Source organism: Geospiza fortis, unplaced genomic scaffold, assembly GCF_000277835.1.
Source record: "Geospiza fortis unplaced genomic scaffold, GeoFor_1.0 scaffold40, whole genome shotgun sequence".
Taxonomy (NCBI): Eukaryota; Metazoa; Chordata; class Aves; order Passeriformes; family Thraupidae; genus Geospiza; species Geospiza fortis.
This window is the reverse complement of record NW_005054297.1, coordinates 24,236,443-24,250,017: the sequence shown is the minus strand read 5'-3', so window position 1 is coordinate 24,250,017 and position 13,575 is coordinate 24,236,443. Positions and strand designations below refer to the sequence as shown.

Here is a 13,575-nt window from a genome sequence, read left to right as displayed (position 1 = left end):
CTCAAGAGATGCTTAACATGTTAATGCTAATTTTCCATTAGCATTGCTATCATGCTTTGAACATTTGCTTGAGTTTCATCATTAGAATACCTCTAGACAAATAATGAAGATTATTGTAAGTGGCAGTTGTTACCTGCAAATGAGTTACAGCCTCTGCAAATTAAGTGTCATCAGCAATTTGAGAAATGTGTTTCTCTATTTCACTTTTCCAATTAAGGCCAAAATCCTAAGTGCTCAGCTTAGTACACAGAGCTCTTTGAAGTGCTTCATTGGACTATATTATTTCAGTTTGATAGAAAAAGAAATCACTCTGAACAGCTTTCTCAGACTGAATAGCTTTACACAGCCATATCATAGAAATTTCAGCCAGACTTTGTTTCCCTGATCTACTAGGGAACTTACTGCAGCTCCTGGAGGCTGACTCAGAAGCCATAAACTGAAATGTATTAAAGCTAATTCTTGTTGCCTATTTGCATACCCTTCAGCCTGACAGAGAGATAAACATGAGGTTTGACATGATTCAATTTTCATTTTCTTATTATACTACATTGTTTAGAAATGGACTGTGATACTGTTTTTCTGTGTTTAGTGTGGATGTTGAACTTACTAACTTTAAATTCTCTGGGCACTCATTTCCCTGTGAAAAATATATGTATTTGCTTAGGTGTTTTTGTTTTCAGACATAATCAATAGTGCTTCAGAAAATCCTTTATTTGAAATCAACTCCCAAGCACGTAGCTCATTCTTCTTTTCATACACTGTTGTGACTTACTTGGGTGAATTGTACATTTCACCTTTACAGCCTATTGAGTGAGTCCCAAGCATAAGCAGGCCTTTTTCTGGTAAAACTCTGTTTATTAGTCAAGTATAAAATTTGTGAGAATGAGAAATGAAAGCTGTTTCTTAATGTATCACTTGGAATTTTCAAGGGAGGATGCATGTCTCCATTAAAAGCTGGTACAGGCAAAGCCAAAGGTGAAACCAAACTTGAAATTCACTGCCTTGAAGTTGGATGATTTATGGGTTGGGTTTGTTTTGTTTGGTGGTGGTGTTGTTGTTTGTTTGGGGATTTTAATTTTTTGGCGGGGGGGGGTGAGAAATTTTGGTTTCATGGCAATGCTGGCCTAGGTGATTAAGGGCTGGGAGGTGAGGGGAAGGACTGTAAGGAGAGAAGCAGATGGCACCTGCCCACCAGCCTTCCAGCAGATGCTGAGCCTTCCTGAGGGACATTCCCTTCTGATCAACTCTTCCCACCTTTTCCTGTCCATTTCCTTTCCATGTCTTCCTTTACATTTACTGTACTAAATTTTTGGAGTTATTAAGGCATTTCTTTCTTGAAGAGACCTTATCCCTACCTCTTGACAATCTCTTGGCTCCCTGTAGATGGGACAGTTTTCCTATCTCTTCCCCAAAACAGAGAGGAGCAGACTTGTCTGCTTTGTGACTGAGAAGACCCCCAGCTGAAAGCTGAGGAAATTATTCTACTTGGTGGTCACCAGCTAACAGATGAATATTTAAAGGGAAGGGATGTAGTTCTCTGTCTCTTTGTGAAATTAGGCAAATGTCTGCTCTTCTGCTGTGATTTAATGTAAAAATGCAGTCCTTTTTACAAGAATTTCACTGTTTTCACATTTTACATTTACTTACAGCAATGGAATATGAAATGTTTTAGTTAGGAATGTTTCCAACTATTGTCTTCTGCATCTATTCACTTAAGTCCTTTTTGGCTTTTGACAGTATATGTGTATTTTTTCACTTTTTTCTAATGCTAGAAATTACCATTGAAAGCACTTGCTGAAGAATGAAGCCTCTTTAACCATAGAAACATAGAATTGAATATTATCCAAGAAAATTTGTTATCTACGTGACATTCTTGTTTAGAATTTTGGCACCGGTAATTAAATTATTAAGTTGGATATTGGAAATAAATTTGCCCATTACATACTAGCCTGATTTTTTTTCTATCTCTGTCATCTGGATTTGTCTATTTATCTGATTCAATTCCATGTTTTCCATGTCATTCCCATGTAATGGGGCTGAGCCCTATTTACTCAACAAAGGTATAAAGACCCTGTAAATTAATATTGAACCAGTTATCAGTGTTTTAAACAATCCTGTGTGACTTCACTGGAGAAATGGGATGTGCTACAAGTTTTAAATATGATAGCAATGCTGATTTCTTCACAACTGTGTTAAGAACAGCTGATCTCTAGTAGAAAGCACCCATGTTGGGCATTTCCAGCAATAAAGCCATCATAACTTTATTGAGAAGTGTTAAATATTAGTGCAGTCTGGAAAAATAAAATTTCCTGTACTGTTTAAGAAAATGGGAGTGAAAATTGCTGTAAGTGCAATCCTATCCTGTAGGCTAGTAAGAGGAATAAATTAGCCCTGTGAATGTGAACTGCTAAATGGTTGCAATTCCACTGGGAAATCTTGCTGCTGAGAACTGCTTCACAAGGATGACTTTTCTTTTTCCCAGGGTAACCCAGGCTGTGAATGGCTCTTTTTTGAGCAACAGCATTTATGTGTTGCCTTATGGGTATGTGTTCACAGAGATATGAAGAATAAACATGAAGTTATGCAGTTATTGCAAAGTTGCTACAAGGAATTAGTTAATAAATAACATAAGAAATTAATAATTAACTGCCTTGTCTTACATCTTCCTGATCTTTATTCTGGTACTTCACAGGAACCTAGTTTATCTTCCATCCCCACTTATCTAGTCATGCTTTCTCTTTCATGTTTCCTCTCATTTTGCTTTATTGCCACTGCTCATCTGTGAGTGTATGGTGTTTACAGCCATTGCCAAGCAATCCTGAGGGCTATTTTAACTAAAGCAAAAATAAAGGATAGTTTCATTTTTGTCCTTAAACTAACCATTTAATCAGTAGTGTGAATTAGTGGGGACACTATAGAAAGAAAGATGTCAGAACTCTAGTTTCAAAGACAATGTTGTTTTCTTCATTAATAGCACTGATTCCAGATGCATTCCTAAATACAAATTACTTCAGGAAAGCTCATGAATTTTTTTGGTACTGTTTTGCAGGGGATTTCCCAAGAAAACAGGCAGAACTGCTAGGATAGCATCAGATGAAGAGATTCAAGGGTCAAAAGATGCTGTAATTCAGGACCTGGAGAGAAAACTTCGCTTCAAAGAAGACCTTTTGAACAACGGGCAACAGGTATAAAAACATAAAATACCCTGGGGAATGGGAGTGAGTGAGAGTGAGCACCACTGGTATTTTCTCAGATATGCTGCATATAAAATAATTGTTGTAGATTGCTTTTTATGTATTCATCATTTTTAATTGAATTTTCAAAACTGCATTTGCAAAAGGAATGATAGCATACATTTTGTTCTATCATTTCTTCTCCTGTTTGAGAACTTTACTTGGACTTAACAAAGCAGTGGAGGTCAGAAAAATGGTGAATTTGCATAAGAAGCCTGCACAGTCTGCACCTCCATGACTTTTTGGGCCTCAAGGGCCATTTGCTTTTGACTGTTCATTACTGAGTGTATGAACATGCACAGCTGTGTTTCAGTCCAGGCTCATTCTACCTTATGCCCAGCCGCTGGATGATGGGGGAAGCAGCGGGTGGTAACTGGACATCAGAGGAGGTACAAGGCAGTTCATCATGAAAAACCAACCCAGTAGGAATCAGGCATCATTAGATTCTGCAGCTGGGGGGCTTCTTTTGACTGACAGAATTTTGACCAATAGAATAGAAGTAACCCATAGTACTAACTTGCAGACTCATGAGTTAATAACCTGCTTGAGGAGTCAAGAAATGAGGGAAAATGAGCATATCAAGCAATGGAAATGCACAGCCACAAAGAGCTCTGTTCCTTTTTATGCACTTAAGATACACATGAAAGATAAAATACCAAATTCTTCCTGCTCAGAGTTGATGAGAAGCAACTTCCCTAAGAATTTTTTACAGTTATTCAGATGCTGTCTTTGAAGCAGGAATTTCTTTTAAGAGGAAAGTAATTTTTAAAATGTAAACTGTCACCCCTCCTTTGTCAATAAAATATTTTTTTAAAAATCTGAATACCTTGGGATGCCTTTGTGTCACTTTGAAAGGAAGTGGAATTTTACATTTCTCAGGACAATGCCCAGAATTTTACTAATTTTGCTTCTAGATCTGGGCTGTGAACTGTGGTGGTGTAGTTCAAGAAAGCCCATTGAGTCAGACTGTCTATCAACATTGCTCGATTTTGGTTCTTAATAAGGTCAATGGAGTGAAGTAGGGAGAATGTTCAGAGTGTCTGCTGCTTCTGTTACCTTTCTCATTGACGGCACAGCATTTGGCAGTTTTCTGCAGCAGTTAAGCAAAATCACTGCCATAGTGTATTAGTTCCTGTTTTTTTCAAGGAAGTGGGCTGAGAATGACTGTCAATGCCTATTTTGGAAAGTATGGGAGATGTTTGGCCTGGGCAAATGAATGGAATGTCCTGAGAATGCCCACATGGCCCAAGGTATTAAAAAAAAAAAAAAAAAAGAGACCAACTGTGATCAGATGATGTGGGAGCTTGGACTAAATAAACTCTGTTTTGGTGCTTGCCTTGAGGCATTTGCCTTGCAGATTCCTGTCTTGGTTAAATTCTGTATGTGTAATCATGGCAGTGGGCACTTGGAGTGACTGCAGAAGAAATATAAGTGAAGAAAAGTTCATGATTTCCTTAGACGGTTGTAACTGAGACAACACTGCTACCTAGTTGTCACGAGCTTCAGCCCGCTGGTTTAGCTGCAATATGACATTAAGACAAAAATAAATTAAATGAGCTTTTTAAAAAAAACAAGCATGAAGTAGATGTAATGTTTACAATTTCCATTCTTTGTTTGTTTTTCATTTTTCTCTTTAAATGAGGTGTTTCACCATGAAATGAGTTTGGCTTCCACCAACTTGCATTTTTTTTCAATTTTGATTTGTAAGAAAGTGTCTGAAATGCATTTGTAAATGCAGGAAGAAAACTAATAATGAAATAATTGACATATGCATTAAGATTTTCCTTTAACTCATTTTCTCTTATTAGTGTAAATTGTCTTTTATAAGCTGTGTCCTAAATTTCTGAAAGAGTAAGAAGAAATAGACATTTTAAAATTTTGAAGAATACATTTTTCTGTGTTTTGGACAAAATATTCAAGTAGAGTAGAATCTCCTTATCATTTTGTGGCAGTGTTTTCTGCCTTGTGGTTCTAATGTAAAAACTGAGCAGAATGACTTGGATAAGGTTTGGGATGATTTGATATGCCCTCTTCTGATGGCCATGATTTAAGCAGTTCCTATTGCTCATTCCTACCCAAGTTCCTGGCACGAGGATGGAAACAAATGGCAGAGTCAGTGCAAGGGTTGCTCAAGCCACTTGTAATACTAAAAAAATGCATTACAAACTGTGGTAGAAAATTTCTGTTAGAAACATATTGCTGCTCTCTTTTATCAACATTACTTTAAGCATTGCTTACTGTGTACTGCTTTGTAGTTGGAGAAATACTATTTTTTCTTTCTTTTGCTTCCCCCCTCATTTCCTTTTTATTTTTTGTTCAGAGATTAACATATGAGGAAAAAATGGCTCGTCGATTGCTGGGAGCAGACAGCGCTGCAACTGTCTTCAACATACAGGAACCAGAAGAAGACCCTGCAATACAGGTGCCACATAACTCTACAATTTCACAGGAAAAAAATGCCTGTCAGCTTTTCTTTTTTACTGACTATGATTGTCATTAAAATAAAATCCTACATAAGACAATAAATATATACAAGGTAGGATGGTTATTGATTACAGAAGTCATATGCTATCTATTAGTGAAATAACGTGGAGGATCACATGGTCCATTACTCAGTTTTTCCATAAGGCTGAAACTTCTCAAATGTCTGCTTTCTGCTTTAAACTCTTCTGTTTATCCTGTTCTGTCCTGACCTTTAAGTCTCTGAAGGCAGAAATGCATCTCCTATCTTGAAACCATCCTCTCTTTATTTGTGTAATAGGCACTTTTTGGGTGCAGACCAAAACCACAACAGAAAGTCTGTTTGAAAGGCCAGGTACACGCTCTCCATTGTTCAGATGCCAGAGCTGCTATTCAGAAATGTGTAGCATTCGTTTGCTTATGGTGCTGCACAAAGCACATTCTCCTGATAAAAACTGAGCAACTGTCATGGATATCTCTTGGTCTTCTTTCTCCTCTTGATCTTTTCTTCTACCCTTGCAGGAAGCTCGCTCTGTTGGTGCTTCTGTAGTGAGTCCCATGGATATTCAAAAGGTTATAATTTTCACCTTTTTCTGTCTTTTTTTTTTTGTCTGTTTTTCTTTCTGTCCCCTTTCCATTCTGCTGTTCTTGGTTAATAACAAGAGGTCATCTAGCATTAACAACTGTGGAGAATTGGGCTGCACTCCATTTATGAGGATGTTCAAGTTGTTCTAGAAGCCTGTGTGAGTGCAGACAGTTTAAGAGCAATCATCGTGTGCTCCACTATCTTTGTGCTGTAACAATAACATACACTGACATGATACTAACTGTCATATACTTCATGGTTTACTTTTGTGGTGCACTTCAGGAAACAAAGAAATTCTAAAACTATCTGCATCTTACAAGGTATTCCTCTGCTCTTTCATTGTTGCAGTTATCAAGGGTTATGATTAGTTCTGCAACCAATGGCAGAAGCATGTCATGTCATTCTCAGACCAGAGGCAGCAACAGGGGATGGGGATGTGAAAGGATACTTTGCATGACATGCATGTTCTGTCTTAAATGCAACAAGAGTCACAGACAATGGCCAAAAGCAATTTGAAAGAGCATCTGAATTTCTGCTGACTGAGAAGAGCATTGGCTGTTATTTTTTTTTCTGCTTCTGAGCCATTTTACAGTCTGACATTATCACTCTTTTCAGTAAGATTCCAAGCAGGAATTCTGCACAGTAACAGTTCAAGAAAGCAAATAACAATGTATATCAGTAAATCACAACAAATTCAAGCAAGTCACTCCATGAACCTTTCTGCTCTTCTTGCTATATCTTCAGTACAGTTACGGTAAATTTTGTTTCTAAGGAAGGATCCCACAAAAAGGGAATCATAGCAACAGGAGTAAAGGGAAGCAACTATCATGGACTGCCACTGTTGCAATTTTCTCTTATTTTTGTCCTCATTTTTACAGGCAACTGTAAACAAAATAATTTTATCCTTCTGGTTCAGCCTCTGGTAGAGTTCTATGCAAATACCAGATGTGAACCATATGGTCTTCTAGCCATCTGGAAACAAAACCCACCCTAAATCTGTCTGTACCCTCAAGGAAATATTAGTGTGTTCCTTTTGTCTTTATGAACTGCCTCAGAATACTTTTGTTCTTATAGGATTTTTTTTAAATGGAAAGAAAGCAACCAATGACTTTCTTTCCCCTTGTAAATTAGACCTTAAGACAACATGAAATACAGTTTTTGCCTCATACCAGATGTCTTGATTGTTTCATAGGGAAGCTATTGGAGACATGGATTATAGTGTTTTTCTTCAACAAGATACAGTTTCCTTTTATATGTAAAAATTTAATGGCTTGTTAAAGATTGATAAAATAAAAAAATCCAAACATTAAGAACATATCTTCCTGAGCAATGTGTTGAAGCTGGACACTAATATCTACCTCTCATTTGACAGGAATATAAAGTCTCCAGCTTTGAGCAAAGGCTGATCAGTGAAATTGAATACAGGCTGGAGAGATCTCCTGTGGAAGAATCAGATGATGAAGTGCAACATGGAGATGAACCTATTGATAACAGTATGTCACCATATTTTGAGATAAAGCTGAAGCACTACAAAATCTTTGAGGGAATGCCAGTCACATTTACATGCAAAGTGGCAGGAAATCCAAAGCCAAAGGTAAGAAAAAACAGTAAATCTTTCTAGAGCTTCTCTGAAGAGTTCTGTGTTGGTCCTTTACTATCAGGCTCTGGACCCTATGGGCTGTATCTTACAGGAACAGGAGATATTCACACTTGACAAGAAAATCTTCTATCTAGCATATACTGCCAAATCTCTTTTAGCACAACTGGAGTTATTCACTCAAAATCTGGTACAAATGCTACTGTGAGGCTTCTGCTCTCAGTTACTCCCTCCTGAGGCTTCTTCTCAATTATTTTACCTGGAAGGAAAGCTTCTGTCATTTTCAGAATTACCTTTCAGGGTACATTTGTGCACAGAATGCAGTGCAATGCTAGAAAGCCCCACGTGAGCTGGCATAGGAGTCCCAAAAGCCACCTCATCTTGCTAGCATAGGTAATTAGTTCAGGCATGGTCACATGCTAATGCAAAAATATGTGGGTTTTAGTTCAGAAGCCAGCATGGTATCTCTCATTCTTCAGCATCTATACACACTAACAAGACTGGATTTTCCTGGAATGTAGAAGAAGGCGTAATAAAATACCATAAGCTCCCATATATCCCAACAGCAAGATGAGACATGATGGTGAGGTTTTAATGATGAACTTCTGAGGGAGGGTTGGGCTTGGGAAGCATTTTCTTGTAGCAAATGTAAAAGTACCAGCTGCATGATGTCAGTAGTCTGGAAGAATGCCCTCCTTGGATAGGTTGCATACAACCATTTCAAAAATTGCTTGGCAACCGACTGAATATGCAGCAGGCAAACAGCAGCAGCTTCTTCAACTCCCCTGCCAAAGTGAGTGTCTTCCCTGTGAAGTTCTCACAGCTCTCACAGTGACCTCTTGAGGACAAGGGCTCTTATCTTCTCAGACAAGATCAATGATGCCCTGTCTGATACATAAGAACTTCACAGAAGCACTCACATCTGAATCTCTCATCCAGAGTAAGTTTTATGGGTACTCAGGATTTCAAACAGAGAGAAATGCAAGTGACTATATATGCCAAATGATATGTGTATGATACTGTACAAGCTGTTAATTTTAAAAAAAAGGACTTTATGAAGTAGCAGAGGAGGAACAACAGAGAACTAGGGCTGCAAGGAGTGTAGATCAGAAGAAGAAAATCTCTAGAATGAGATATCCACCCCTACACACGTCAGAAGGTTTTACTCCAGGCTAGCTCTAATCTCATCCCACAGGCTGAAGTACATGCACACTAGATGAGTTCTTGGAGCACACTTTCTGGCTTAGTTTCATCTGAAAAGAATCCAGTTCTGTGCTCCAAGAGCACAACATGATGTGAACCACTGCAAAGTAAGCAGGGTAGATCAGTATACTTATATCAAAAAAGCGCTCCTGCTTCAAACTGAAGACGCAGACACTGGGAAGATAAGCCCAGTCTGACTGAAACCAAACTTTTTATGTCTAGCCTTACTTCTGAGATGACCCTAGGTAAGAGTCTGTTGTACTGAACAAGGGTGGAATGCAAATGGGTCTGTTGCTGATAGAAGTGCAGCGTGTGCAGAGATATTCTTTCTGCCTGAGGCTTATGACTAAGTTGCTAGATGACCTATTATGAGTCAGCCTTAGTCAACTTCACCATTCCCTAATTTCCACAGTTTCCAATTAAGGTGTAGTTTCTCTGTCTGATTTAAGGCAGAGGAAAGCGGATGTCTTCTTTCCCTCACTGGGGCGAGAAGGGTTGCACAGCCAAGAGGCCACGTCCCTAGCACTTCCCCTAAAGCCTGCCCTTACAGAGGAGCATCTGATGTGGATGCCCTGTGATTCACAGCCATGTTCTGGTTTCCTGCAGTGTCAAAGCATGCACATTAAGAAGGGATTTGCTCTTGCACCTGGGACTCTGGCCCTTTGTTCCATTCACTCGCAGATGCTTTGTATAATTTGTTAAGTTGCTTGGGATGGAACCAATATCAGTCCTGTTGTATGGCTACTTGTTAGCCAGGCTTCACAAATGTCCAAGGCAGTGTCTCCCCCTCATCTGTCAGAGCATTCCAAGACAGCAGTTTTGAAAAGCTCAGTGGCTGAGGGCTGCCCTTCTGCTGTCATTTGTTGAAGCTGGAAGTGTTGCTTGTGAATAAATTTTTTACTCTGTCAAATGAAAAGCTGGAAATAATTTACTAACTTGAAGCTCCTCCCTTCTAAGTATTCTGTCAGGTCTGCCAAGGAATGGCTTTGGGAAGGACTGTAGTGTTTCTAAAATCTGGCATTCATTACAAGGGATTTTTCTAAGCAGAGTTATTGGCTTGATTTTTTTTCCCCTGAACATGCCATGTAAATTGAATACTGATGTGCAAATTCTGTCTTCATATGTATGACTTTTTAAATCTGAGCCTACTCTTTGTTATAACTTTGGTGCAACGTAAAACTATTTTCTCATTGAAATGAGAAACCTGTGGTGCTACAGGAGGGACTATGCAATACTTCTTTTTAAAGGAATATTCCTCCTCAGAATTAAGACAATGCCATACAAGTGGTGAATTGAGACACAAATGTTACATAAATCTCATACTGCTCACTCTTCACATGGCTGAATATAATTCTTGGTGATTAAAAATGCTTCTGCTGCCCAAGATCAACCCCCCCTTTGTTCTTTGTATAGCATTGTATTCCTAGTCATTGCACACTGGTTTCTGAAAATCTGGTGCAAATAAAAGCAATCCACATGCAGTGTTCAGTGCTCACGTAGTTTATTGGTACATTTATTGAAAGTTATCCTAAAAAGAAAATACTTCACTGCAAGCACCATTGTCTCCTGCAGTGGTACTCTTTTACTTATTAACTCCATGTAAGATAAAAGTAATATTAAGAATTTGTTGCTCATGTGGGATGCCAATACTTTTAAACTCAGTTGATATAAGTTTTGGACAACATATACATGATATTTGGATAGCTGGTTCAGTTAATATTTGTGTGTATTTCCATGCATGTCTCCTGATATTTCTGATAAGTGTACTGTTATTAAATAGTTACTACTTAATGCAGTAGATTTCCAAGCAACATTATGACACATGTAAAGCATGCAAGTTAAAACTCATTTTTTGCAGCAATGTTGTTTTAGCACCCATTAGCATGTGTATGTAAGTGATCAAATATCTCTTACATCTCCAGTAAGTGCTCTGTCAGCAGACAAGAAGATGACTAAACCTTTTGTTCAGGCCACAGAGCCTCTGCAAGGCTGCTGACAGACAAAATGGGAAACAAGTATAACCAGCTATTGAGGAAATGAAATCATTTCAACTTAAGCATAATGCTTGTTAATATAAAAATCATACACAGTAATAAATGTGTAAGGAGAATTTTCACTGATTTTCACCAAAAAAAATCCTCCATTGTTTTTTGTTAAATTCAAAAGTATACCCTTAACTTTGCCTCAAGCGAGTGAATTTCAAGCTTTGAAACGTTGGCACATATGAAGAACCCAGCAGATTAAACTCTATCAGGAATGGAATTGCACATTGCCCTGTCACTTCACTTTTTACTAGAGAGCCAGTGCCCTTTCCTCACTCTTAAGACCTAAATTCCTGCTTCAAGAATGAGCTTGAGCAAAATGTGTGGTTTTGTCATGCTAAACAGTCCCAGCAGGACCAGGACAAACACAGTTGTACTTTGAATGAGTTGGCCTCCTAAAAATGATGTAGGTATCTTCAGAAGTGTCTCAAATGCTGAACACAATTGATGTTATCTGTAGTACACAACTCAGAAACAACAAGTAAATAATGTTCTACTTAAACATGGATTTGGGCAGCTGAGTACAGCCTTCCTAGTATAACATTTTTCAGATATTCCTCTGTGTGTGTTCATGCATACAACATTTATTTTTGATTCCAGCAGATATCAGTTTGGGATTTTACTTTATTATTACAATGTAAAAAAAAAAACTCCTGAAAGCTCGGTCAATTTTTTCCCCTTCAAGTTTGAGGCACTAAAAGTACTTTTTTTTTGTGTGTAATTCATGGATTACTGTAAGATATTATCCCGCATACATCATTTTTTGGCTCACTGAAAGTATATCTTGGGTCAGCCAGAGAATAAAATTATGTATCAAAAGTACTGGAAAAGCCCTCTGTTTGATAGCCAGTGTAACTGTTCTGTGCAGCGTGGAGCTGTGCTGGTGCTGGCATGCAGTTATTAAGGGATGTCCACTGCTGCTTTGCTTTGAAGTATTTCCTATGACTTTGCAAAGCTGCCCACTTGCGTAGCTGGCCTGTCACACTGGGGTGACATTGTTAGGTTCAATCATGTCACTACCACTGAGCTGCTCACTGCCAGCTGAGCAGCTCTATTCCCTCTGGCATTTTGGTCCAGTCCACTCAGCGTAATGGATATGAGACAAAACGGGTGTTTCAACAGTGAGATCATTGCTTCTATTTTATTCATCACTGAATTAATTAAGCCTATCATTATCTTGGGTTTTTTATTTATGTTTTTATTTTCAGAAAAGAGAGCAAAAGCATTCTCAAGGTTTTTCTGCAACTTTTTCAGATTTAGGCAAAATAAATGTAAAGTTAGTGATCTCTGAAATCAATAATCTCTTCTTTGTAATGACATTTAGTTTCAGTTCTTGAAATGTTCAGCCCTTATGCACCTGTATGTTCTGCTGGAAATCGTTCAGGCCGTTGTTTCTTTTCAGACCACTGATAATCTTGTAACTGTTAGTGAAAGTGACTCATAGAATGAGGAGTCGATCAAAGCAGTTTTCTTTTACTACTCACCAGAGAGTTTTTCAGCAGTTAGTTAGTGCTATTTGTATTTTTAAAATATTTATGATATTTTTTAGCAGTTCGTTAGTGCTATTAAATGAGAAATTATGGCAATGAGCACCCACCTCTTACCAGCTGTGCTTTGCTTTTTTTCCTGTAGATTTATTGGTTTAAAGATGGGAAGCAAATTTCTAAACGGAGTGATCACTACCGAATTCAAAGAGAACCTGATGGAACTTGCTCACTGCATACTGCAGCCTCCACCCTGGATGATGATGGGAATTACACTATTATGGCTGCTAACCCACAGGTAAATGCAGGTTTGGCTCCAGAGCAAACATCCTTCTGGACATAAATCTTCAGAAAACGATCTCATCTCACATATGCATGATTTAATTAAATGATGAAGTCACCATAGAGTATGCAAGTTAGATTTCTGTTTTCATCTTGCATCAGTAGGGTGGGACCTTTCTATCTCCAAGAGATTAGCAACTCAACAGTAGTTTTTTTCCTATGGTTTGAGGTTTCAGGGGGAGGGGTATCATTTTTTAATTAGTCTTACACTAGTTGTTTCAGCTGATAACATCTCAGTATTCTAACTGAGCACAGCTAGCACATATATATAAAGGGAGAAAAAGATCCAGTTTACCAGCAGAAGTAACCCAGTCCAGAGATTTAACTTTCTTTTGTTCACCCTACTCACTGACTGAGGCCAATTTTTTTAAATGAGTGGGAGTATATCACACCTCAACATGCTTACATCAGGCAGATTGCAAGTCGGTAAGGCAAAAAAAATCTAGCACTATTCTGTAGCAGTCCTGTATTCATCTTAGACAGCACTGTTCTGGAACACAGAGTGTTACTGGTTTAGCAATGCCATTTTTTCTTTGCAGATTTAATATAAGAATTGAGGTACACAGCAGAAGCCCACTAGTCCATTAGACACAGCCAAACTTATAGATAGCTCATCCTATGGAAGTAG

General features: G+C 38.2%; 1 protein-coding gene across 9 annotated transcripts in view; it reads left to right on the top strand.

Annotated features, from left to right (window-relative positions):
* PALLD (palladin, cytoskeletal associated protein) overlaps window positions 1-13,575 on the top strand; it is a 183,930-nt gene that overhangs the window by 156,002 nt on the left and 14,353 nt on the right. For 7 of the 9 annotated variants that reach the window (XM_031057202.1, XM_031057345.1, XM_031057151.1 and 4 more), the window contains 5 exons: window positions 3,050-3,185; window positions 5,554-5,655; window positions 6,216-6,266; window positions 7,652-7,873; window positions 12,754-12,903. In XM_031057202.1, the coding sequence (XP_030913062.1) occupies window positions 3,050-3,185; window positions 5,554-5,655; window positions 6,216-6,266; window positions 7,652-7,873; window positions 12,754-12,903 (661 nt within the window). The remainder of the gene's footprint in view (window positions 1-3,049; window positions 3,186-5,553; window positions 5,656-6,215; window positions 6,267-7,651; window positions 7,874-12,753; window positions 12,904-13,575) is intronic. The other 2 variants (XM_031057296.1, XM_031057249.1) reach the window with 1 other exon arrangement.